Source organism: Giraffa tippelskirchi, chromosome 10 (assembly GCF_054371585.1).
Source record: "Giraffa tippelskirchi isolate mGirTip1 chromosome 10, T2T-mGirTip1v1.2.pri, whole genome shotgun sequence".
In the NCBI taxonomy this organism is placed as follows: domain Eukaryota; kingdom Metazoa; phylum Chordata; class Mammalia; order Artiodactyla; family Giraffidae; genus Giraffa; species Giraffa tippelskirchi.
In genome coordinates this window covers 161,717,979-161,744,105 of record NC_137284.1, presented here as the reverse complement: position 1 = coordinate 161,744,105, position 26,127 = coordinate 161,717,979, and the positions used below count along the sequence as shown (strand labels likewise).

The following is a 26,127-nucleotide window of genomic DNA, read 5'->3' as shown; positions in this document are numbered from 1 at the left end:
AGAGTCCCGGGAGGACGCTGTCCTGGCAGCCTCCGCTTCCCCGTTTGGCCAAGCGCAGGATGGGCTTGTGTCCTCATTAGCCTGAGGAGGACCATCTGAGAGGCTCCTGCCGGAGAGGACCGTCTGGGGACGGAGGCTGATCCAAACCAAAGGACCGCCTCTGGGAGCAGCAGGCGTCCTGAGAGGCTCCCACCGCGCTGAGGGTGGCGCTGGTCAGGAGGGGCCCCAGCTCTGCCAGGAAGTGGGACTGTCTGACCCCCCACCCGCCCTCTGAGCCTGGGGGCCCCCAAGCCTCGAAAGGGGCAGAGGTGAATCAGGGAAGAAAAGACACTGCCCGCCCCCGGCCCCTGCTGCCCAGCGCTCTGTCTTTGGGCAGCTCTCCAGACAGCCGTCCCTGCCCTGCCACCTGCAGAGGACAAAGCTCCCCAGCCTGGGGCTGGGGCCTGATCCAGAACAGGGCTGCGGGAGAGACCTTTGAACCTAAAGGAAGCGGGTGCTTTGCAATCCCAAGTGCTGGGCTTTTTCATAGCTGGAAAGGAAAGCATCACCAGCAAAGGGCCCAGGACTGCCGGCATCGTGCAGGGCTGCAGTTGTAAGGGAGCTTTGCCCTAATTATTCCCTTTCATGGGACAGGTTATGATTGAAAACAGGAGGGGCTGTAAACCACCCAGGGCAAATGAGCAGGTCAAGTAGGTCCCTGACCTCTCCTGAGGCCTGAGCCCAGACTGCTCGTGTTGGCCTGGGCAGCCCAGACCCCAGAGTGGGGTCACAGGGGCACAGCCCCAAGGCAGCATGTCACATCTGTATACTTGAAAAACGTCTGTGAAGGCTTTCCAGGGCTGGTATTTGATTTTATCTTCACCATCATTTTGAGAAGTAGGCTGAGCACATATTAGGAATTCCACCACAGCCTGGGGATCTAACTCAGTCTGATGTTACAAGCACACGTGGGCACCTCCTCTGTGCCACAAGGCAGCTGGGGTGCTGTGGTACCCAGGGGCCAGGATGCCCTGCACCTACGGGAACCAGGACGCAGCAAAGAAACATGTTCTAAGTCTGCTTCCAGGAAACCAGGAGGCACAGGCCAGGGTCCAAGCTCAGGAGAGTGCTCCCTGCCGCCTCGATCCCCCAGTCAAAGAGACTTCCAGTGACAGCATCTCCGACTCCCCTGGCTTTTTTAGCAGGAGGAAGAAGTAAACTTTTTACTAAAGTCTAGTCTCCCAGCTTTCAAAGGACGCAAAAAGAGGGACACAGGTGACAGTTACATTTCTTTGTAGGTACGAGTTAAAAATGCACCTGGGGGTGGGGGCATGTCCCCTCCCAAAGCAGATCTAGATGGAACAGAAGGACCAGGCAGCCGCACAGAGTCACATGGCTGCGAGGCTTCTATCCCCCTTTGGACAAAGTATAAGGTAACAGCATGGCACTTATTTCTGAAGCAATATCAGTTGCTCCTGATTGCAAAGGCCTGAGGCTTCCCTCACTGAACAAGTAGGTTTCCAGGCTTCTGGTGTGCGGGCTGGCACCCCAGGAGCCAGCCAGTTTCCACCAACAGACGAAGCTCAGCCTGGACACCCAGGGACGCAGCCGAGTGGGAGCGGTGACAGGCAAGGGTGTCCAGACAGGGAGTGAGGAAGGCAACTGAGAAGCGTCTCACCAGCTCGGCCCCTCCTGGGGCCTCAGAACACAGGCGAGTAGGTGCCGGGGCCCACGTGGTCCCGGTCGGGAGAGGCCCAGGAGCGGGAGACGCGGGTGGGGTCCTGGAGACCAGGGCCGGAGCAGGGACCCAGGCTTCCACGGGCATCAGAATAACCGCGTCTGGGGGCTGCCACGTCTCGGGTCGCCAGTGCCAGGGGTCTAGAGACAGGACCACCCACCCCACCGCATCAGACACCCACAGAGGAGCCCCTCTCCCCACCAGCCCCAAGGACACACAGACCTCCCCCTGCAAGGAGAAGTGGGAAAATTCCTGAAAGAACGGGCATTCACCCAGAAGAAACAGAGTAACCTTCAATTGACACATGTAGGTACCACTCATCCCAACATCAATTTTGAACAAGAACAGTCAGTCAGAATATAAAGAACCTTATGCTGCGCATTCGCAATGTGTTAACATTTTCAGTCCTGAGTGATTCGGGTTTTGCTCTCCATGGAGTGAAGACTGTTCTTCAGGCCCTCAGGCCTCCCAAGGTGACCCTTTCCTTACACAATCCTGGCCCTCAGGCTTCTGCCCAGGCGCTCCCTGCGGTGGAGATGCCTTCCCCGCCATCCTCCTCTCACTTTCCATCACGGCTCATTTACACATTCACTTCTCTGGGCCCCTCCTCCTCCCATTTGTCTGCATCCGGTACTTACCACACTTCTCTCCACATCACTCTCCCCTTCTCTGGACCACAAAATCCTACAGAGGGGAGACCATGTGTCTCGCCTGCAGCTGATGCAGTTAATGTTTACAGCATGGTATTTACATTCGGATAAATGGTCTACATTCTTGGCCATCCTCCAGGTGAGGGGCCGGTGTCAGCTTTCTCATTTACAAGGGCACTTGGCCCAAAGTTCAAGGCTTGTCCAGCTTCAAATAGTGAGTAAAAGAAACGTCTGTCAAATTGGATGCAGAATCGTTACGTTTCCAGATCCCAAGCTGCATACCCCGAGTCCAGATCCTGTCTCTACTACTGATCCCCGCCCACCCACCCACCCCCCCGACAGAAGGAGAGACCGTAGGTGATGATGACCAACAGACGACAGACTGATAGATAGATAGATGATAGGCGGAGGACAGAAATACAGATGAAAATTCCCGGCTTCATTTTTCATTTCTAGCGCTTTTCCATTTGCTGGGTAACAACCAGCTCTTAGGCTTCGCTGCTCCTTGCGAAGTTCTGAGGCAGGTGTGGAATGAGGCGGGGTCTCAGGCCCGGGGCCGCCCCTGCCCAGCGCCCAGCTCTGCGGCCCGGGAGCAGCTGCGGGGTGGAGGTCAGGGGTCGGGGTAGAGAATGACCTGCCCAGCTTGACGCGGGTCTGCCTCCATCAGGACGCCCTCCAAGTTTTTCAGTTGCCGCAACCGACCCACTTGCCCTTTCTGCCAACTTCTCGGGCGTCTTTAGTTTAGCAAAGAGGACACCGTAGGTGCAAAGGCCTGGAGCCGGATCTCCGATAAAGTGGGTCGCTCCGGAGTCGCTCTCCCCTGGCGTCTCCGCTAGGAGCTGGGCCGCGCAGGGAGCCCACTTGTGCGCACCCGTCACCCGCGGCTTAGAGGCGGGAGAGGGAGCGAAGGATGGGGGTCGCCAGGGAGGGGCCAGGGGCGCGGGGAAGTAGGTACAAGCGGCTGGGGGCGGGCGGCCGAAGGGAGTGCGGGTGGCCGGGGGCGGTTGCGGAGCGTGCGGCGGAGACCCAGGCGGCTAAGCCAGCGCGAGGGGCGGGGAAGAGACGGGAAGGCGGGGGCGAGGGGCGCGGGGTGGGGACGGAGCTGGGGGAGGGCGCGGGGGCGGAGCCGGGGCGCCGGGCGCAACCTCTGCAGACTGCCGACCCGGAGACGGCTGCCGGGCGCCGCGCACCGACTTCGGAGCGGGGAGCCGACCCCGGGGCCGCGTCGCTGCGCACGGGCGGCCCGGCCCATGTCCGCGCGGCAGAGCCGGGATGAGGGCGCCCGCGCTGTTGCCGCCAGCGCTGCTGACCTGCTGCGGCTGGCTGCTCGCCCCGGTGAGTGCGCTCGGACCCGCGCCCTCACGACCCGCCGCGCCGATCCTCCCTGGAGGGAGCGCCCCGGGCGCCCGCCTTTACTGCATCTCCGGGTCTTGCGCGGGGCTGGGCCGAGTTGCGGGGATCGGGGCTGGTCCCGGGGGCGCGGGGATCGGGGCTGGTCCCGGGGACGCGGGGATCGAGGCTGGTCCCGGGGGCGCGGGGATCGGGGCTGGTCCCCGGGGCGCGGGGAACGGGGCTGGTCCCGGGGCGCGGGGATCGGGGCTGGCCCGGGGCTCCACCTGCCCTCCGAGCTCGCTGGACGGAGCAGGCCTGCCGGGGACTCTGGACCTCCACGCAGAGCGCGAAGAACCGAAGCCCCAGCCCGGCCCGGTGTAAGACCCGGCTGGGAAGGTGCGTTTGCTCGGTCTGCTCCGCCGTCCCGGGTTTGCTGGGAATGGAACCCAATGCCTTGCTCGACGCCCTTCCTAGCAGAGCGGGTCCGGGGCCGTGGCGCCTTGGCTGGAGTTGGGGACAGGGCTGCGGTCACCTGCGCAGACTTCTCGTTTCAGAGGGAAACTGGAGTTTGCCTTATCATTAAATACTTCCCTTTCCACCTGCTAGTACTGGTCACGCTTTTTGTTTGTTTTAGTGTGCGTCAGGGAGACGTGATGTGGCTAAAGAAAGTTTCCTTTCGGAAATAGCCTGCTTTGATTTTGTTACCATTATTTAAGAGCACCGGAGGAGGTCATATGCTAGGTGGAAGTTTGTTGAATGAATGCATTTATAGACTATTTAATTCTCGACAATTATTCCTCTTACGTGAAGACCCTTAAACCGTAAGCCCCGTTTCTTGCTTCCTTCCCGCAGCCTGGAGCCAGTTTGGCTGTGTGCGCTTACGCACTTTACACCGGGGCCAGATCACCCTCTCTATTGACTCATAGCCCCTCTTAAGGTTGCAAGCCAGGGATGGAGCTATTTAGGGAAAGTCGTCCATGCTGAGAGTGTTTCCCGTCTGCACCTAGCCCACCCCTCAGCGCGCCAACTCCTCCTCTGAGTGAAGGCGAACCATGCTTTCCTCCCTCAGAGGAATGCTGTGGGGGTGAGACCCTGCCTGCTAATTTCAGTACTGTGAAAGAGCTACAGGAATTGTTACGCTTAATGCTGCTTTAACTTCTAAAATGTCCCAAAATGAGGCATCACTGAGCATATTCAAGAATATCTGATATTATGATGTCTTTTAGTACCTTATCAAAAATCCATTTAAGTCAATACAATTTTCCTAATTCTGACATTTAAGCTATTGACTTGTTAATGTATGAAAAATACAACCTGCTTGAAATCAGAAGCTTCTACAGTGTTGGTTGCCCAGTGATGAGCCATGGGAGAAAAAAAAAGACCAAGCTTCACATCTTTTTTAAATTTATTTTTATTTTTTTATAAATTTATTCATTTTAATTGGAGGCTAATTACTTTACAATATTGTGATGGTTTTTGCTGTACACTGACATGAATCAGCCATGGGTGTATGTGTGTTCCCCATCCTGAACCCCCCTCCCACCTCCCTCCTCATCCCATCCCTCTGGGCCATCCCAGTGCACCAGCCCTGAGCGCCCTGTCTCATGCATCAAACCTGGACTGGCGATCTGTTTCACATATGATAATATACACGTTTCAATGCCATTCTCCCAAATCATCCCACCCTCGCCCTCTCCCAGAGTCCAAAAGACTATTCTATACATCTGTGTCTCTTTTGCTGTCTCCCATATAGGGTCATGGTTACCATCTTTCTAAATTCCATATATATGCGTTAGTATACTGTATTGGTGTTTTTCTTTCTGGCTTACTTCACTCTGTATAATAGGCTCCAGTTTCATCCACCTCATTAGAACTGATTCAGATGTATGCTTTTTAATGGCTGAGTAATATTCCATTGTGTGTATGTACCACAGCTTTCTTATCCATTCTTCTGCTGATGAATGGACAATGAGGGTACATGTGGCAGAAGCATTCAGCATTAAGTTTCTGCTCTTAACACTTGCGCACATGCTCAGTTGTGTCCCACTCTTTGTGGCCCCGTGGACTCTAGGCCACCAGGCTCCTCTGTCCATGGGATTTCCCAGGCATTCTTGGAGACCTGGGATGGGAGTGGGTTGCCGCTTCCTCCTTCAGGGGATAGTCTGAACCCAGGGGTGGAACCCGAGTCTCCTGCATCTCCTGCCTTGGCAGGCAGATTCTTTACCACTGAGCCACCTGGGAGGCCCCTTAACACTGTGGGGAAGTGTTATTTCTGGTTAGAAATCTATTGACTTATTTCAGTGGTAGGCTAACTAAATATGTGAACATGTGTGCTAAATCGCTTCAGTCATGTCTGACTCTTTGCAGCCCTATGGACAGTAGACTGCCAGGCTCCTCTGTCCGTGGGGTTTTCCAGGCAAAAATACTGGAGTGGGTTGCCATGCCCTCCTCCAGAGGATCTTCCCGACCCAGAAACCAAACCTGTGTCTCCTGCATTGCAGGTGGATTCTTTACTCCTCAGCCACCAGGGAAGCCCAATTAAGTATAGATGGCCATAATATATGCAAAAGTATGATTCTCTTCAGTAAAATAAAATTTTGTTCAGACATGAGAGTGAGGGACACAGCTCCAGGCTACCATGTGACTATTTACAGGGGTTGGAGATGGTGATAAGAACAAGAGGATACTGGACCTTTGTGAAAATAAAGACCAGAGAATATTACCTTCCAGGACTCAAGCGGTATTTGGCTTTGGCTTTTGCGCACATTGACAGTGTTAATCACATCTTTGGTTCCCGTAATCAAGCCTGACGCGAAGTCCCCCGCTGAGCGGTGGAAGCCTCAGTGCTGTGACTCTGCCCCAGGCCTCTCCCTGCTCACCCCTCATCTTTTTGAAAAGTTCGTTCATACCAGATTCCAAGGTTCAGCTTTGAATGTGACCTGCAGCCTCTAAAAATAAAGTTATTCTATTAGGGCTCTCCAGTGAAGGCGGAGGCTGGCCTTAGATGGAGCACACTGGCGTCTGGGGCTGTGTGCAGCCACCAAGAATGGGCTGATGAGTAAACATGTATTTACTTTGATTAAATCAAGGGCTATGAAATGGAGGACTCAAATATTGAAAGATTATTGGATTAAAGAGCTCTATTGCCGCCAAATTAGTACTGACAACATACAATGTATTGTGTTAGTTAGTTTGCTTTCCTGCCAGAAAAAAAATTATATCAAGTTTCTTACTTGTTTACTAATTCCTTTACAAAGTAAATAGTGAAGCTTTTTTAAAAATAACCAGGCCAAAATATGAAGGTTATTGCTTTTAAATGAGTGTTAGTTTGGAACAGTTTAGAACTGTGAGGTTTAGGGACTTTTATGTAGAGTTTTTGCTTGCCTTTCCTATTACAGTGGAATTTTCCCTTTCTTTTAACCATGACTAGGTGAGCAGTATTCACCCAGAATGCCGATTTCATCTGGAGATTCAGGAGGAAGAAACAAGATGTGCAGAGCTTCTAAGGACTCAAACAGAAAAACACAAAGGTAAGGCAGATAGATGCTTGGTGAGACTCTCCCTGGGATGGACAGGCTGACTTGCAAGTAGCCTGCACCTCACTCAGAAAACTGGTGTTCACGCTCACTTGTGTCTTTTTTAAAAAGTCTGCTTCCACTGTTTTTTAATGAACTGCTGGTGAAACTCCTATAACATTGTGGGTAATGGGCAGTGGGGTATGTGTGTTGGGAAGGGCAGAGGGGAAGGGGTCCTTCACATAAACCTTTTAATGTAATAGTTTCCATGGTTTGAGACAATAGCAACAGTTACTAAAGTAATTTATGACGGTTACACTTTGCAAAGGCAACTCCTTTTCCCACGGAATGACGATTTATCTGATTTGTTGCATTTTAAATCCTTAGTTACATCACAGATGATTTCGATCCAGTTAAGAACAGTGGGAATTTATCAGAAATCAAACAGGGAATTGAGACTTTTGCTTTCTTGAAGAACAGACCAGTTACGAGTGCCGTGAGCTTACTGACTTTATTTCTCCCAGAAGCGAAGCTGGGGTGATGCGCACCCCCCCGGGTACCGTCTCCTGTTTGTGAACTCTGAAGGTTCTGGGATGACACCCAGACCGTGAACAGCAGCAAAAACCTCTTGTCCTTCAGCTTTCTTTTTCTCTGTTCTGGGCCTTCATTTTATTCTCTTCAAGAAAAAAATTAAAATCAAAGTACAGCCGTGTGTTACGAGTCTGGTGTCCTGCAGAGGACCGTGAGTGGGAAGTCCCAGGTGTGGGTGTTGCTCTAGACCAGTACTGCCCAGTAGAAGCAGGATGCAAGCCTATGGGTTGCTTGAGTTTTCTAGCGGCCATGTTAAAATAAGCGAAAAGAAACTTATGACTTTGACGATGGTTTTATTTATCCAAATATATCCAAATCGTTATTTTTTCAACTTGTAATTAATATAATATATTGATGAGAGATTTTGCTTTTTTTGTATATTGTCTTAGAAACCCAATATGCATTTCACACTTAGAGTGCATCACAATTTGGACCACACATTTCAGGTATTCATGGGTGGTCTACAGCCAGAGGGGTTCTAAACCGGTATTAAAATAGCTCTCCTGGGCACCTTCCTGTCTCCCTGGACCCTTCCCTTCCTCAGCTGAAAAAAAGAAGATTCTGGCTCAAGGGTTCCTTGCAGCCTTTGAGATCTGTGGTTCTGCAGTGCACACAGCGTCCTGAGAGCCATGTCTTCCAAAAGGTCTGGTCAAGCTCTGTCCAGAGGAAGACAAAACAGGCGGTTCAAACATGGACTCAGGAGCTGTCCTGTAAAAGCCACGTGTGACCGCTAGCCAGCTACTAGGATCCATGAAGCTGGGTCTTGCCAGTCAGGTCAGCCTCAGGACAAGACAGCTGCCACGGCCACTGAGGTCTGTTCTTTCAGAAAATTAAGCGACTTAGGGGAGCTAAGGACACGGCAACCCACTCCAGTGCTCTTGCCTGGGAAATCTCATGGACAGAAGAGCCTGGTGGGCTACAGTCCATGGGGTCGCAAGAGTCGGACACGAGTTAGCGACTAAAACCAAACCACCTGGGGAGCTAAACACTGGGAGGGGACAGGCCGAAACCCCAGAAGCCTCTGGTCGGCGGCAGCGAGCGGGTCTGGTCAGCACAGCACTCGGTCCAGGCCTCCCTCGTGGCAAGTGTGGGCGGGTTCCCTCCACCACGTCTGCAGGGGTGGCCCTCGGCCTTTGCCCCCTCACACCATCGTCACTGGACCGTCAGGTTGCTGGGCTCTAAGGCCACTCACAGATGGTGTCCACTCCCTGGCAGTGACTGGGGGCGGTTGTGAACGGGGCCCCTGCTTCACGCGGGGCATCAGCCGGCATTCAGAGGGCAGGCTGAATGCCTCCAGGTCCTGCGGCCCTCACCGGGTATGCTGCCAGGCCCCACCACAGGCTCTGGATACAGCAGGCACTCCTGACGTGGGGCCGGGGGGGACGCGGGCCCTGACACAGGGCAGACTGAACTGGAGTCAGTCCATCACCGCGGGTAAAGCCTCTGCCCAGCCGGCCTCGCAGTAGCCCGGGGCGGCCCCCTCCCGCCCCTCGTTGTCCCCTCGGTTTGGGGACGGCTCCTGAAACACTGGCCTAGTGTGGCCTCCTTAACACTCTTCCTCTCCCACACTCACCAAGAGCATTTTGCTAGCAAGGGGACCCTGACCCAGCGGGGAGCAGGGAGCGTTTACTTTTAGGAGACCGGCTTTGGCCGTGACTTTCCCTCATGGAGACCCCCCCCAGCTGGCCAGGGTTATTGGGCGTCGGGAGGGGCGCCTGCAGGTCTGTACCCACGACTCACCCTGACAGATGCGGGCCCGGGAGAGCAGGTGTGCGCGTCCACCGTGAGGCAGGAGGCGTGGTCCTCGGGTCAGCTCTCTTTCATAAAGAGACTCATCGCCTCTGGTTGGCCCAGGTGGGTGGAGTGCGGCCTCAAGCAGTGCAAAGCCTCATCCTTCAGCGCGTCTCGCCCCAAAGGCTCGAGTCTCTCGCTGTTCCATGGCCGACAGCTCACGAGTGTGCGCCAGGGCCGTGCCGCTGGGCAGGGTAACACCTGGCCGTGGGGTCTTGGGGAATGTCCCGCGCCACCCACTTGTCGCTGTGAAGAAAAGGGGAACCGAACCTCAGAAACGCACACTTTAGGTCCCTGTTGTTCAGTTGCTCAGTCGTGTCCGACTCTTCGCGACCCCACGGACTGCAGCACGCTAGGGCTCCCTGTCCTTCACCGTCTCCTGGAGTTTGCTCAAACTCACGCGCATTAAGTCAGTGAAAAAACTCCAATTCTTAAAAGTCTGCAACTAGTACTTTTTAAAAAGTTCCGTGGAGCAAGCGGAGCTGTTGTGTAGACGCTGCCTGAGCTGCTGGGCTGCTCTGCGGGGACCGCGGACCAGGCCGGCCCTGCTCGGAGAGCTGCTCGTGGAGCAGAGACGGGCCAGGGTGTTGAACGCACTCCTCAGGGCTCAGCCCTCGCAGGCTCTGCTGTCTGGCTCCGCGTTCCTCAGAGTGACCTCGTGGGGCCCGCTGGGCGTGCTGGCCGGGAACGTGGATGGCACAGCCTGTGCAGACTTGGCGTTGGCTCGAGCAGAGAGGACGTGGGCGAGTTAGATGACGGCCCTCCCGTTTGGAGTGGGGGGAAGGTGTCACTCAGTCTTTCTGCAGTGACAGCGTCAGTCCTTCGATGTTTTCTTGTATCAAAGGCTCTTATTTCACTGTTAGCTCGACAGCAAAAACTCCTGCCAGAGCCCCTTCACCCTGACTCACAGGAAGACTGTGTGGGCAGCCCTCTGCCCTCAGAGGAGGGAGAACGGCCAGGTAGCCTGCCTGGCACCCTCGCTTTCTGCAGAGAGAAGCAGCTTGTGTTCTAAATTCCCATCTTTTCCTTTTTGCTCTTTGAAATGTGCGTGGCTCGAATACCAAGGATATAAATAGTAATGAGTTACCAGAATAAAGATACTACAGATGAGGTAAACCGGGAGCTGCGCGAAGGCCTTCTCGCGAGTAAGAGGAGAACGCGTCCAGTATCCACAGTGACCGTCAGCGGAGACACTGAGGGTCTGCAGGAGCTGCAAGAGAGCGGGTGAGACAGCACCCGAAGTGGTAAAAAAAAAACCCAAAAACTAGTTTTCAATTCTGGTGAGGTAATTTGTATAAGTCTAACAAGGAATTCTTTTTATCACATGTTGGATCTAAAACAAACACAGACAAACCAACACGTAAATCTAGACAAAAGCCAACTTCAGCTCTAAGCCTCTTCAACGGATTCACTTTGTAAAAAAGGAAAGTTTAGGAGGCATTTAGAGCTCTGCGACTTAACATTGATTCAGCACGAAGACTGACTTAGTCCTGCACGTGAGGCTCAGGCCACCGATGCCTGGAAATACAGCTCAAAGCCGCTCTGTCCCTGCCTGCGCCACTGACCACGGTGGAAGGCCCCGAGTCAACGCTCCTCTCTGCCAGCGTTCCCGCCTGTGCCCAGGTCACCTGGGACCTTCCCTGTGACTTTGCATCATTTTTGCCCTAATTTTGGGAAGGGGGGTGCCGCTCTACAGTCTGAGCCGTGTCTTGAAGGTTCATGGCTGTGGAGGCTTTGATGACAAGCAGTAGCTTAAACCAGGGCCCTGGGAGGTGCTGGACTAGGAAACTTCCCGCTTTTGACTTTTCTAAACAAAGGATACTAGACTAATTTTGATTCACTCGTCGAGAGCCATGGTGGGTTTGGGTTTGCGGCCCTTCAAGCTAGCGGGAGGTCCTGGCACATTCCGGGCGCCTGCGGAGGGCACAGGCCCTGGCAGTTTTGTCATCAGAGGCGACTGCTCCAGGAAGAGCAGGCTGTGGGCGACGGGCTCTCACTCCCATGGGTGCCCTTTGCCCTGAGCTCCACGAACTGCGGAGCAAGGCCCAGGGCGGTGTGTCCTGCCTGAGGAGCCCTGAGCTGGGGGACCCCAGGGTTGCAGAGATGCTGGTGTGCCCACCCATCCTCCGCTCCATGAAAGATGCCCTCTCGTTATGGAGATCAGTCCCGGGGCTGCGCACCGTCTGCCAAGCCCGCTGCCCTACACTCATCCTCAGGGAGGGTCTGGAGCAAGGCTGTCCGTGCCACTCCCGAGGCACGCCCATGCCTGTCCCCGGCTCAGGGGCGACTCCCCGCAGGGTGGCCGTCCGCAGCCTCCGGGCAGCGGTTCCCGTGTGGGCTGCTGGCCCCTCAGCCGTGCTGTCCACTGTCCCTGTGGCCACAGGGTCCTGCCCGGCACGTGGTGTTGCCGGCCTCCTGGGGGTGGCCAAGCGCACCCTCTGGTGTTCCAGGCCAGGCCCTGTCTGCTCTGCCCAGCCTCCCGGCACCAAGGCGTCTACCACAGGGCGGTCCCGTCTGTTGACCCAGAAGCAGGAGTGCAGACCCCGCCTGGTGGGCAGACGGAAGACACTGAGGCTCCTCTCTCTGGACAAGGAAGGGAGATGCCCACCCGGCAGGCACAGGGCATCCCGGCCTTGATGCTTGAAGGTGCCCTCAGCCACCTCCCCAAAGTGAGGACACAGGACAGGACCTCAAGGCTCTTGCCCAAGCTGCTGGCCCATCCCAGCTCCCTGGACCCTGAGCCCAGTGCTCTTTTCATAAAACTGTACTTGGCACATTAGTGACAGAGGTGTGCTTCAGACCAGGGTTTTCTTCCCTCCCAAGCCTGCTTCAAAGCTGAGGGGCCTTCCCCTGAACCCCGACACCTGCCTCACTATCTGCACCTCTGCTCAGGCGTCCCCTTGGGATGAGGACCCTCCCTGGCCACTCACAGTGGCGTCGCCCTGCTGGGGTTTGGGGGCAGCATGTGGATTTGGTGAGTCCTTCCTGGCTGGCCGTCCTCACTACACGCCCGGTTCTCTGCATGTCCACAGGGGCCGTCAGAGGTGGCTGGGGTTCAGCTGCAGGCAGAGACCCCACAGTGTGGCCGCTGACCGGGGCCCAGGGCGCCACAGACGCCTGTCTCTGGTTGCCACCCTGGCTGTGAGGTGTGAGGGGCTCCCGCAGCCCAAGAACTAACAGGTCGCCTCTTCTCCATCCCAGGCATGGGCTGCTACTGCTTCTCAAGTCATCTGTGACTTCTTACAGCTCCTTCCTTCCCTTCAGGAAAGGACTGAGGCCAGTCTGAGCGGATGCGGAGAGTGAGGCCAGGCTGCTCGGGGCCTGCCGGCCAGGGTGACAAGGACAGTACGTGCCCCCTGCTGCCCCTCTGCTCCTGACCCGCCCTGTGCAAAGCACCAAAGGTCGCCGGGCAGGTGGCAGGCAGGTGGGGGGCTCGGGTTTGTTCCCGAGCTTGGAGAGCTGGGCAGGCTGCCTGAGAGGCCACTTGGCCGGGGACGCGGCTGTGGAACAAGTGGAGTGGGGGGGGGGCAGAGGCGCCCCAAGGCCTGAAGCTGCAGATGGGCGGGGTGAGAAGATGCAGCCCCTCCCTGGGGGGCAGCGGGGGCCCGGCAAAGGGGGAGGAAGGGCTGGGAGGAAGGCTGGAGGCCACCCACCAGGTGGGACCGTGCGGGGCCACCGGCCCCGGAGGCCGGAGGAGTGACCCAGGAGGAGGAAGGCAGGGAGAGGGGGCTCCCGGGCTTCGAGGTCAGCACGATGTGCCCCCGGGGGGCAGCGGCGGATGCATGAGGCGCCCCTGGCCCTGGCCACGCCCCTGGCCCTGGCCACGCCCACAGCCGCGCCCACCTCACAGGAGGGCAGCCGGCGGGAGGCTGGTCTGGGCAGCTCGGTGTCCAGGCCCGGGGGTCACGCCCAGCTGAGCGGCTGCCGGGCCGTGTGAGGATGCCTTGTCATAACACTGCGAGATGGATGTCCAGGGACCATCCCGGGACGGCACCCAAGTGCTGCTCGTAAATCCATGGAAGATCACCCTGGGAGTAGCATGGCAGGATTCCCCACGCGCCAGCCCCAGCCCGTCAGCCGAGTCTGGCCTCCCGTGGGATGCGGCTTGGCTCTGCCCACCCGGGAGCTTGTGCGGCACCAACAACGTCCCAAGGGGTCACAGACACCAGAGGGAAGGTTGTTGAGGATTTGTACAGAGGACGGCGGGTGAAGGTGCGCCGTCTGCACAAGCTTAGCTCTCCATCAGTTCTCCTGAGCTGACCCGCTGCGGGGCCTCATGGGTCTCCTGACGGTCCGGTCCTGGTGCTGTGGGAGGAGACGCCTGTCTCAGGGGGATTTCCAGTCAGCCCTCAGGCAGGTGTGCCTGCCCAGACACCCACCACAGGCACCGCATTTGCTCAGCTCAGTGTGGGGGACATTTTGATGTTTGGGGTTGACTGGATTCAGCATATTTTTTTAAATAGGTTCAAAGTGGATTTCCACATTTTTTAAAAAATCGTTTTGTTCAGTTAGCAGCTTTGGTTAGTTCTGGGTTTTGAGTCTTTGTTTTGGGTTAGTTCAAGTCCCAGAATATGACTCCCAACTATGGGATCCACCTGAACTGAAATGAAACCTTGCTGCTTCCTTATTTGAAATTCCAGAGTGATTTAATCAAGGCACCGTCTGGTGGCATTGTCCCCCAACATGGCATTTCCCAGACCTTGGTTGGTGGTTCGCCTTCAGCTTACCACAATTGGGGTCATTGTAGCACCCTAATTAGACTGAATATTGGGATATCCAGAAGGTGTCTGAAGAATGAAGTCCCCGTAAAACATTCCTTACAGCCCTCCAAACGCTTTTAGAGCTGGAGCACTGTTGTGGAGCCTGGGTTTGCTCCTGTATAAAGTCCAGGCTCCTGCACAGGTGGCCTAGGAAGCAGCGTGGCTCTGGGTCATGATCCACATCCGCACGGTTGTTTCTTTCTGGCCCAAAGGCTTAGCCTGCAGTGTGGACTCGGAAGAGCCAGCCCCAAGCTGGTGCCTTTGTTGGCTTGTGAATCTGTGCTGTTCCTGCTTCAGGAAGTCCTGGAGAGACCCTCCTGGCCCAGCGCCTCCATCAGGCCCCTTGGGCAGCCTCAGGACCAGTGACACTCAGTGAATATTTTTTTTTTTGGAGATGTGAACACTCATCACTTCAGGTGTGAAGAGTCCAAGGCTGTAGCTGGTCCCAGAGCTGTGCTGAGTCATGAAGAAGGTCCAGTCTGTTTGTGGAAGATGAGTGCTCCATCTCTGTCTGCACGGGCGGAGGCTGTGATCTCGCCCTGAGCCTGTTCTGTGAGTGCCTTCCAAGTCCTGGTTGTAGCAGCCCAGTCCCAGCACGTGGCTGATTTCACCTGCACTGACATCTCTGAGAAGTGCACCTCCCGACGTGGGCTGTTATTCTGGGGGGCTGTCCCCTCAGAAGGCTCCTTTCCTCTCTGCTTCTGCCCTTGGCAAGTACTGTTGTCATCCCCGATCACAGCATTTCTAAAAAGATGTTTGGCTCCATGTCCAGCTGAGGCAATGTGTGGAAATAGCGCTTCTTACACCACTGCAAGTATTTTGAGAACAAAGGGTGTAAATATGCATCCTTAGAACAACAGAAGAAGGAGGTCTCCATCTGGGAGAGTTTGGTCATTGCTGTTAAGTGTTCATGGTAACTGGGTTCTCTGCAGGATGTCGGGATACAGGACATTTGTAGTTGGACACCTGGACAGGTCACACCAAAGATGCCCAAAGGGTGAATCTGAAACTGAGGGAGGGGCTGGCAGGCCAGCATCTCAGAGCCTCCAGGTCCAGTGCAGGGGTCCCCAGGGATCACGTCACCGTCTGCGGGGCTGAGGATCTGGACCCACTCAGCATCACGTCCACTCCCTCGGTGCGCACTAAGACTGCTGGGGGCAGGGGCTGAAACATGGGCATTCCGGGCCGGCTCCCTGGGGGTACCTTCCGCATCTCAGCCTTGCACGCCCCAGGGTCAGGAGGCAGACCCTGGGGTCCTCCACGTGCTGTGTGGCCATTCAGGTTGCTGGGAAATGGTGGCCTGAGAGTCCAGGATGGGAGCGTTCTGAGAGGTGGTCTCAGCAGGAAGTCAAGGCGAGGCGGTAGTGAGGATGTGGGGAGGTTTCTGCTGGTCATGACCGCAGTCACCCTGGGAAGGGGCCAGACTCGACCAGGGCTGAGGGGGGAGCCTCCACGGAGCCCCACTTTGGCCGCGGGCATACAGCAAATCTGACCAGAGACAGAGGCCCTGCAGGATGGCTGCTTCTGGCCGCGCTGTTCTCCGTGCCCTGGGAGAGTTGGGAGGGTCTGGGCCGCCCCAGCTGCCTCTGTGGCCTCTTTCGAATCCCAGGTGCCCACTGGCCTGGGGAAGCCCTTTGGGCAGAGTCGTCCCAACCCCGGGGGTCTCGAAGGCTGGCCTGGATTTACCTGCAGAAAGTGGCAAATCACATGCCCACCATGCACCCGGAGCAGGGCCCTCGGGCGGCAGCCAGGTGGGAAGTGGCCTGTTTGGTGATGCGGGTCAGAACAGGTGAGCAGGTTCACGGAGACGCACAAACCCTTTTATTTGGGTTGACCAAAAATGTCGTTCGAGGTAAAGCTGGCCGGGTGGGCCCGAACGAACTTTTTGGCCAACCCACTTTAAAAAGGGTTTTTCCCAGCTCCATTGGTGAGATGGCCCATCAAGCTTTCAGTTACTTACATTGATAGTAGACGGGGGTCACTGGGAGCCCGAGGCCGATCAGTGGCTCTGAGGGCTAAAATGAAGATAACTCCTTTCTTTAAAACTGTTCAGTCAGAGTTTCAGAGCTCAGAGGACCCCTGGCAAGCCTCCTGGGTCGGCACACCCCCCTGCAGGAGGGGCTGCAAAGCTGCGTCTGCACAGGGCAGCTGGGGTCCTATTTTAAGGAGGGCGGTTTCACTGTCCGCCCGGCCAGCGGTGACCACATCTGTGCTGCCGCCCCGGCAGTGTTCGTCTGGCAGTTTCTCTTTCCCTACGGGCATGCAGAGTCCTCACCTTCAGGGAATAAGATCAAGTGAGCTACACAAGAGCGGCCACGCTTTCAGGCTCTGAGACTGGTCCTTTGAGAGCGCCCGAGGCCTCTCCTGTGTACAACTTCCCTCTGTCTCTGTGCCCTCTGCTCGTGGGCCCAGTGGCAGGCGCATGAGGCCTGGGTGAAGGCCTCGCCCCCCGGGGACCCTGGCCGCCTCTCTCCAGCCAGGGCTCAGGATCCCACATTGCTCCAGCTACTCCAGGGCCGGACCGGGCTCTGCAGGCCAAGGGACTGTGGCTTTCCCCTACTGTCTTCGTGAGCAGTTTTCCAGCAGAGAGGCTGCCCTTTCCGTGTGACTGAACACCCATGTAATCAGGTGTTGCAAAGGAGGCGTTAGGTGTTCAGCAGTTGTCAGCACTTCTGCACTTGCTGTACCGGCTAGTACAGGACACAATCCATGGACCATGTCCACAGAGCTGTGGGCCCTGACCCTAGGGGTGCTCCCGCCTGCACCCCCAGACATTAAGCAGCAGATCGGTCACCTCACAGAGTGTCCCATAGTCCAGGTGCGTTTCGGTGTGTCCTTCCAGCCCCCATATCTCCTTTATAGCAGCTTGGACACGAAGGCTCAAGGAGACTCAGGTCAGACCCTCTGAGAAAAGCAGATGCAGGTGACATGTGTGCTCCGTGGGGTCCCCACACTGGTGACCGATATGTCCCTCAGTATCCCATTTCGCTATCTGGCCCCTTGCTCTAAGTGGCCTCCACCAGGTTCTTTTCCCTCCGGTTGGCTGGTGGCCTTTGCAGCTGCTCGTCTTTCCCAGCCTTTCCCGCATCCTGTTCCTGATTCACACTTAAACCAGTCTGTCTCAGGTTCCAAAATGTCAGCTTTTAAAGTTCTAACCATTCTTTGCACATATCAATTAGCATTCTCTGTAAAGAAGAGCTTTTCCTCATCATTCGGGGAAGAACTGCAGTTCCTTCTAAAAGAACAGGGAACAGGTCCAAGCACCCGGGGGGCACCTACTAAGGACTTACTAACTAGAGTTCCAATCAGACAGTTATCTCCTCACTCCCTGTTTGTATCACAAGGAAGTGGATGTTGGAATATTAGGTAGTCATTAAAAATGCTGCGCACTGCAGAAATAACGGGAAAAATATGAGACATATATTGTTGAGAAAGCAAAGAAGACAGCATACAAGACACCCTGCTTTTCTGAAAGGAAAGCACGTCATGTCTCTGTGTCCGTGGTGCACAGAGTATAGGATGTGGTATAGAGTGTATACAGTGTTATACAGGATGTGGTATAGGATGTCATATAGGATGTGCTATAGGGTGTATAGGATGTTCTATAGGATGTATACAGTGTTATACAGGATGTGGTATAGGATGTCATATAGGATGTGCTATAGGGTGTATAGGATGTTCTATAGGATGTATACAGTGTTATACAGGATGTTGTATAGGATGTATAGGATGTTGTATAGGATGTATACCCATTTGAATGCAGGGTTCCAAAGACTAGCAAGGAAAGATAAGAAAGCCTTCCTCAGCGACCAATGCAAAAAAATAGAGGAAAACAATAGAATGGGAAAGACTAGAGATCTTTTCAAGCAAATTAGAGATACCAAGGGAACATTTCATGCAAAGATGGGCTCAATAAAGGACAGATAGGGTAGGGACCTAACAGAAGCACAAGATATTAAGAAGAGGTGGCAAGAATACACAGAAGAACTGTACAAAATAGATCTTCACAACCCAGATCATCACAATGGTTTGATCACTCACCTAGAGCCAGACATCCTGGATTGCGAAGTCAAGTGAGCCTTAGGAAGCATCACTACGAACAAAGCTAGTGGAGGTGATGGAATTCCAGTTGAGCTATTTCAAATCCTAAAAGATGATGCTGTGAAAGTGCTGCACTCAATATGCCAGCAAATATGGAAAACTCAACAGTGGCCACAGGACTGGAAAAGATCAGTTTTCATTCCAATCCCAAAGAAAGGCAATGCCAAAGAATGCTCAAACTACCACACAATTGCACTCATCTCACATGCTAGTAAAGTAATGCTTAAAATTCTCCAAGCCAGGCTTCAGCTATACATGAACCGTGAACTTCCAGATGTTCAAGCTGGTTTTAGAAAAGGCAGAGGAACCAGAGATCAAATTGCCAACATCTGCTGGATCATCGAAAAAGCAAGAGAGTTCCAGAAAAACATCTATTTCTGCTTTATTGACTATGCCAAAGCCTTTGACTGTGTGGATCACAATAAACTGTGCAAAATTCTGAAAGAGATGGAAATACCAGACCATCTGACCTGCCTCTTGAGAAACCTGTCTGCAGGTCAGGAAGCAACAGTTAGAACTGGACATGGAACAACAGACTGGTTTCCAATAAGGAAAGGAGTACGTCGAGGCTGTATATTGTCACCCTGCTCATTTAACTTATATGCAGAGTACATCATATGAAATCCCAGACTGGATGAAGCACAAGCTGGAATCAAGATTTCCGGGAGAATTATCAATAACCTCATATATGCAGATGATACCACCCTTATGGCAGAAAGTGAAGAAGAACTAAAGAGCCTCTTGATGAAAGTGAGAGTGGAGAGTAAAAAACTTGGCTTAAAGCTCAACATTCAGAAAACTAAAATCATGGCATCCAGTCCCATCACTTCATGGCAGATAGATGGGGAAACAGTGGCTGACTTTATTTTTCTGGGCTCCAAAATCACTGCAGATCATGACTGCAGCCGTGAAATTAAAAGACGCTTACTCCTTGGAAGGAAAGTTATGACCAACCTAGATAGCATATTAAAAAGCAGAGAGATTACTTTGCCAACAAAGGTCCGTCTAGTCAAGGCTATGGTTTTTCCAGTGGTCATGTATGGATGTGAGAGTTGGATCATAAAGAAAGTTGAGCACCGAAGAATTGATGCTTTTGAACTGTGGTGTTGGAGAAGACTCTTGAGAGTCCCTTGGACTGCAAGGAGATCCAACCAGTCCATCGTAAAGGACGTCAGTCCTGGGTGTTCACTGGAAGGACTGATGTTGAAGCTGAAGCTCCAATACTTTGGCCACCTGATTGGAAGAGCTGACTCATTGGAAAAGACCCTGATGCTGGGAAAGATTGAGGGCCGGAGGAGAAGGGGACGACAGAGGATGAGATGGCTGGATGGCATCACCGACTCAATGGACATGGGTTTGGGTGTACTCAAGGAGCTGGTGATGGACAGTGAAGCCTGGCATGCTGCGGTTTATGGGGTCGCAAAGAGTCAGACACGACTGAGCAACTGAACTGAACTGAACTGATAGGATGTATATGACTTTCTACAGGATGTTGTATAGGATGTATAAGATGTGGTATAGGATGTACAGGATGTTGTATAGGATGTGGTATACGATGTATAGGATGTAGTATAGGATGTTGTATAGGATGTGGTATAGGATGTTGTATAGGATGTGGTATAGAATATGGTATAGGATGTATAGGGTATTGTATAGGAGTATAGGATGTGGTAAAGGATGTCATATAGGATGTGGTATAGGATGTTGTATAGGATGTTGTATAGGATGTGGTATTGGATGTATAGGATGTTGTATAGGATGTATATGATGTTATACAGGATGTTGTACAGGATGTATAGGAGGTTGTATAGGATGTATAGAGTGTTGTATAGGATGTATAGGGTGTTGTATAGGATGTATAGGGTGTTGTATAGGATATATAGGCCAATGTATAGGGTGTCTTCAGGCCCTGAAGAGAGCAGGAACCAGGTGCCCATGAGCTGCCAGGAGGAGGCAACTCAGAGGGGTCTTTTCCCAACACCCACAGCACGGAAGCAAAGGGGCAGGACTGTTTGGGGAGCGGGTATCTCTGGGGAGAGTCCTCGGAATGCCCTGTGACTTCTGCTCCCCTGTGGAGGGAAGGGGGGCCCCCCGTCCCAGGGGACGCGGGGATGAGAGGTGACTGGCAGCCACCCCTGTGCAGCTGGCAGGGAGGCCTGCTGGGTCTGTAACTGTCCTCTGCCAGGTAGGACGGCTCCCAGAGCAGGGCTCAGGAGGGGTCAGGGCCAACACTTGGGGTGAGGAACCCCTGGGCCGTGGGAAGTGGAGGTGCTGGATTCTGCGAGGAGCCCAGAAGACCACCACCAGCAGGGCGGCCCCAGTCCGCCCTCCCCTGAAATAAGCCAGGGTCAGGGAGGCGCGTTCACTAGGGACCAGGCTGCACCTTGGAGCAGCGGCCACGGGGGCCGCTCCACCCGCAGCACGATGTGCCATCAGGCAGGAACTAAGCGGAGCAGGCACGGGCTCCTGGCACTGCGCACATCTCCTCGCACCTGGACTGACGCCCATGCAAACACATACCCAGGGCATGTGCAGCACTCGTAGTTTAGATCACACACCTGGAAGATTTTGTAGGATTGTAAGGGCATCTCCATGAAGGGCTGAGGCGTTCCAAGTGGACAGAGGCTGGTGTCGCAGGAAGTGGCCTGCGTCCCATGGGCCTTAAGACTCCTGAGACCCTCTAGGTGTGGACCCCATCTATGGGGCAGAGTGCCTCCAGGGATCAGCGGGTCCTCCCGGCTCTGACGCCCTCGGGCCCTTTTAGTGAGCCTCAGCTGGCCCCTGCCCCACAGCCCTTGTTCTCCAGGCAGAGCCCTGGCACTTGTTTTCAAAGGCTCACGAGGAGAATGACAGACGGAGTGAGGAAATGTGACAGTAATTCTTAATGTGCTTTGTTCCCGCTGGGAGATGTCTAGTAATTAGTGTGGCCTGAATCACCCCAGACCGGAACTCGGGACGAGAGCGGCCCCGACATCAGAGCTGTCCCGCGGCACCAACCAGCCAGTGGGTCACCCGTCCTCGGCCTGGCAGTGGGCTTGTGGCCCTCACAGGGGTGGCCCTGCAGGAGCACCAGGGTCGGGGGCCCTGGGGACCACTCGCCACCCGGGAAGCCCAGGTGGGTCAGCGACACTCCATCCGGCCCAGGCCGAGTCCACCGGCCCGGCACTGCCACTGACGGCCAGGGCAAAAGCAGCCTCACCGGGCTGGGCACCCGCTGGGTGTCTACCCTGCCCCACCCAAGACAGGTCATGCAGAGGCACTGCGGGCAGGACTGCTGGGCACTGCAGCAGTGCAGGCCCCGCCACATCACTCAGTCAGTCCAGTCACTCAGTCGTGTCCGAATCTCTGCGACCCATGGACTGCAGCACGCCAGGCCTCCCTGTCCATCACCAAGTCCCAGAGTTTGCTCAAACTCATGTCCATTGAGTCAGTGATGCCACTCAACCATCTCATCCTCTGTCGTCCCCTTCTCCTCCCGCCTACAATCTTTCCCAGCATCAGGGTCTTTTCCAGTGAGTCAGTTCTTCCCATCAGGTGGCCAAAGTATTGGAGTTTCAGCTTCAGCATCCGTCCTTCCAATGAATATTCAGGACTGATTTCCTTTAGGATGAACTGGTTGGATCTCCTTGCAGTCCAAGGGACTCTCAAGAGTCTTCTCCAACACCACAGTTCAAAAGCAGCAATTCTGTGGTGTTCAGCTTTCTTTATGGTCCAACTCTCATATCCATACATGACTACTGGAAAAACCATAGCTTTGACTATACAGACCTTTGTTGGTAAAGTAATGTCTCTGCTTTTTAATATGCTGTCTAGGTTAGCCATAACTTTCCTTCCAAGGAGCAAGCATCTTTTAATTTCGTGGCTGCAGTTACCATCTGCGGTGATTTTGGAGCCCTGCAGGGTAACAATATACAGCCTTGATGTACTCCTTTCCCGATTTGGAACCAGTCTGTTGTTCCACGTCCAGTTCTAACTGTTGCTTTCTGACCTGCATATAGATTTCCCAGGAGGCAGGTGAGGTGGTCTGGTATTCCCATCTCTTGAAAAATTTTCCACAATTTGTTGTGATCCACACAGTCAAAGGTTTTGGCGTAGTCAGTAAAGCAGAAGTAGATGTTTTTCTGGCACTCTCTTGCTTTTTCAATGATCCAGCGGATGTTGGCCTCCACGTACACATCCATGAGCTGAGACTGGGGAGCCACCCCCGCCCAGCTCCTTGGGTCTGGGGATGAGATGAGCTCCTGAGGGCAGAGCTGGCCCCTGGGGGTGGCATCGTGCACCCTGTTGCTCTCAGAACTCCTCCTGGGCAGCCCTTTCCCCAGTGGGCTCACGTGATGGGGCAGTCATCAGGCCCGGCCCCCGGCTCTGCGGAGGTGTTGGGAGTCAGTGTTGCTATCACAGCAGGAGGTGCCCCACGGCCACTCTGGGCTCCCTGGGCCATGCAGACCCTGGCACCTGCCATGTGGGGGGGCCGAGGTGCTGTTTCTCCTGAGCAAGGTCAGCGGGTCGTGGGGACGACCCCGGGCCTTGTCAGCCCCTGCTGTTTGCAGGCTGGGGTCCAGCGACCAGCTTGGCTCTGGCTTCAGAGCCCGGGGGCACATCCAGCACGTGCCTGCAGCGTCTGATTCTAGCTGCTTGTGGCTTCACCTGTAAACTAGACTTGCGTATGGAGGGGGGACGGTGGTCCCACTGCTGGCAGACCCCGCCCCTTCGTGCCAGTCGCACTTCGTTTTCCTTTCCCGCCCCTGCTCCTGCAGCCCCTCCCCCACATCGCGTCTGCATCAAGGTGACCCGGGGGTGCTGGGGTGCTGGTCCCTCTGCCCCCTGCTGGCCTGCCGCAGCAGTGAAGCCCCCCCCTGGCTCTCCTGGTGGGAGTGGGATGCTCCTGCATCACCCCTCACCCGCCCGCCCTGGCACCCCCAGTCTGCCGGGGTCCCTGGGCACCCGCGGCCCCATTGCTGGGCTGTCTCTCTCTGCCTTGGTGTTGGCTGCGAACTGGATTCCTCCCCCAGTGAAAACAAGGATGGATCAGAGCCCAGCCTTCGCTGGGAACGCCCCAGGAGCCTCACCCAGAGAAGGCAGGCAGCCGTGTCCGTGTGGTCAGAGCCTGCCTGACCATACTCAGAGGCTTCAGCTCCTCAGCCCCCAGGCGCGTGCTCAGAGCCGTCCTCTGTCCACATGCTCACCGGGACCCCGGCGCGCCTCTGGCTCTGCGTCAGGGCTCTGACCACAAACCACCAGTGGGGACATGGCCTTCAGAGGTCAGGGCAGTGGTGGCCAGACGGGGTTCCGGCCCCGACCTCCCTGTGTGCACCCGTAAGCAGGAAACACAGTGCCTGTGAAAGCTCTGCCAAGAGAAACTGTGACACCTGAGTAGTGAGACTCACGTGGTTTTCTGGAAAGAGATGTTTATGTCATTGAAATAATGACAAAATAAACCCAGGACTCAAACAACACAGGTACCCTCATCTGTGGTAGTGTGACTTGCCTGGAGGTAGCTTGGAGAGAAAATTGGTTTTGGGGAACAAGGGGATTAGGGTTCTCTCCATGATGGTGGGTCCCTCCCCCCTCAAGACTCCTGTCTGGCGGTGAATTGCCGCTGTCCCCTGGAGCTCCGGCATATTTATAGGCACGTGTTCCGACAGCAGCCCTGCCTATACGTGATTCAGCGGTGTCTCCAGCACATTCCTTGTGAGATGCCGTGAAGTTTCGGGGATGTCTGCAGGCTGCACCCTGCGTAAGGTCAGTTTTCCTGAACCACGTGGTCTAGAAGGTTGCTTTCAGGGCACTAAGCTGCCCTCGCAAGAGGAGCTTAGGAAGCCCCAGCACCAGTCAACGCTGGGCTCCTGTGCTTTCTTTTCCTGTGACCCTGGTGGGAGGCTCTTTGGTCCAGGCTCCCCGCCACCTTCTCCCTGCAACCACTGGGACCACTTTGCCGAGTTTACAATGTATTGTCACCGCCCACATCTGCTACTCAGTCAACTGCTTAGTTAAACAGTATGTAAGCTGACAGATACCAAAAGGCACTTGTTTCTGGGAAAACCAATTCGTGTGCTTTGGAAAAACTAGGAAAGTGAGTTGCTAAGCAGCCACAGAGTTAGAGGTGAGAATGATGGCTGGGAATGTCTGGAAATCTGGCTTTGCGAAGCAAAGCTTTGCCAGGTTCCTTTGTCCATGGGATTCTGTAGGCGAGAGTACTGCAGGGGATTGCCATGCCCTCCTCCAGAGGATCTTCCCGACCCAGGAGTCAAACCCGCATCTCTTACATCTCCTGCATCAGCAGGTGAGTTCTTTACCATCAGCAGCACCTGGGAAGCCCCGTATCTCTCAACAATTAGCATCAGACTTTGCACCAGAACAAGACAAGCTTCTCTCAGGACAAGCTAACACCGGGTGGTCCCCAACTGCAGTTCTCAGAGCGACTCCGGCCCGTCTCAGGTGGCCTGGTTGTCTGGGGCCTCCCCTGGGCACTGCTCCAGCAGGTGGCCAAAGCAGAGCTTCCACAAACACTTGGCAGGCTGAGGGAGGCTGGGGTTCCCAGAGTTCAGAATTCACACTCAATGATTTTTCCAAATTTAGTCCGCCCGAGCCCCATGTCCTGGGGTCCAGGGCCCTTCAAGGGCACTGCCCATTTCTCTCCTCCTGCGGGCTCTTCTCTTTGCTCTGCCTGAGTCTTTAAAACACACATGCTGTCTGTCTTCAAAGTTTTATGAGCTCTAGGAACTGCCCTTTCTGATTTCTGGACTGTCATTTTCATGAGGTTTGGAAAGTAGAGAGAGAAGCGCGTATGTTCCCCGTTATCTGTCACCTGTGCTCAGACTCACTGCCCAGGTAAACCCCCCACCACTGACCCCTACTCACCCACACACCCCCAGGCCTGCAAGCTGCACTGTCCACCTGACCGGGAAAGTGTTTCTACTGACATCTTTGTCCTTGATGACTTGTTCTAATTAATTTTTCAGAAAGCAACATTTTCTTTAAATATGTAAGCTACTGTAGTATGAATTTAGGTACTCAATCTCTGGTATGTAATTTGGTTTGTAGGATGAGTGTATTTTCATTTTGGGGCTTCCCTGGCGGCTTAGATGGTAAAGAATCGTCCTGCAATGCAGGAGACCCGGGGTCGATCCCTGGGTCAAGAAGATCCCCTGGGGAAGGAAATGGCAACCCACTCCAGTATTCTTGCCTGGAGAATCTCACGAACAGAGGAGCCTGGTGGGCCACAGTCCATCGGGTGGCAAAGAATTGGATAGGGCTGAATGACTAACCACACATCTTCATTTTATTTGTGAAAGCCTTTAGAAAGATAGTTTCAACTTTTTTGCAAAACTTGGTTTGGAGCCTACTTTTAATTATCTGTTTTCATAGAAGTAAAACATTCCTGCGGTCAAACCAAAACTACGTCACGGTTATCGTGCAGGTCTGGATGGCATGTCAGAGAGCAGAACTTGGTTTCTTTGTTTTAACTGAAGCCAGCACACTGCTCCTCCAATACTGAAGTTTAACTGAAATGTAAAAGTTTAGAGGTCACAAAATATAGTAGAAACACCTTGAACTTGTAGTAAAATATCCCTGGTTTCAAGGATTCATTTTCTGTTTGTTTGACGTTGAGAAGTCCTTGCACCATTTGAACCTCAGCGCTGTTTGTTGGTTAGATGATTAATGCAATG

At 54.4% G+C, this 26,127-nt stretch overlaps 1 protein-coding gene across 2 annotated transcripts in view; it reads left to right on the top strand.

Annotated features, from left to right (window-relative positions):
- The first annotated feature begins 3,534 nt into the window (after positions 1–3,534).
- Positions 3,535–26,127, top strand: part of VIPR2 (vasoactive intestinal peptide receptor 2) — a 69,011-nt gene continuing 46,418 nt past the window's right edge. For both annotated transcript variants that reach the window (XM_081535585.1, XM_081535584.1), the window contains exons 1-2: positions 3,535–3,702; positions 7,130–7,229. In XM_081535585.1, the coding sequence (XP_081391711.1) occupies positions 3,640–3,702; positions 7,130–7,229 (163 nt within the window). In that variant the 5' untranslated portion in view covers positions 3,535–3,639. The remainder of the gene's footprint in view (positions 3,703–7,129; positions 7,230–26,127) is intronic.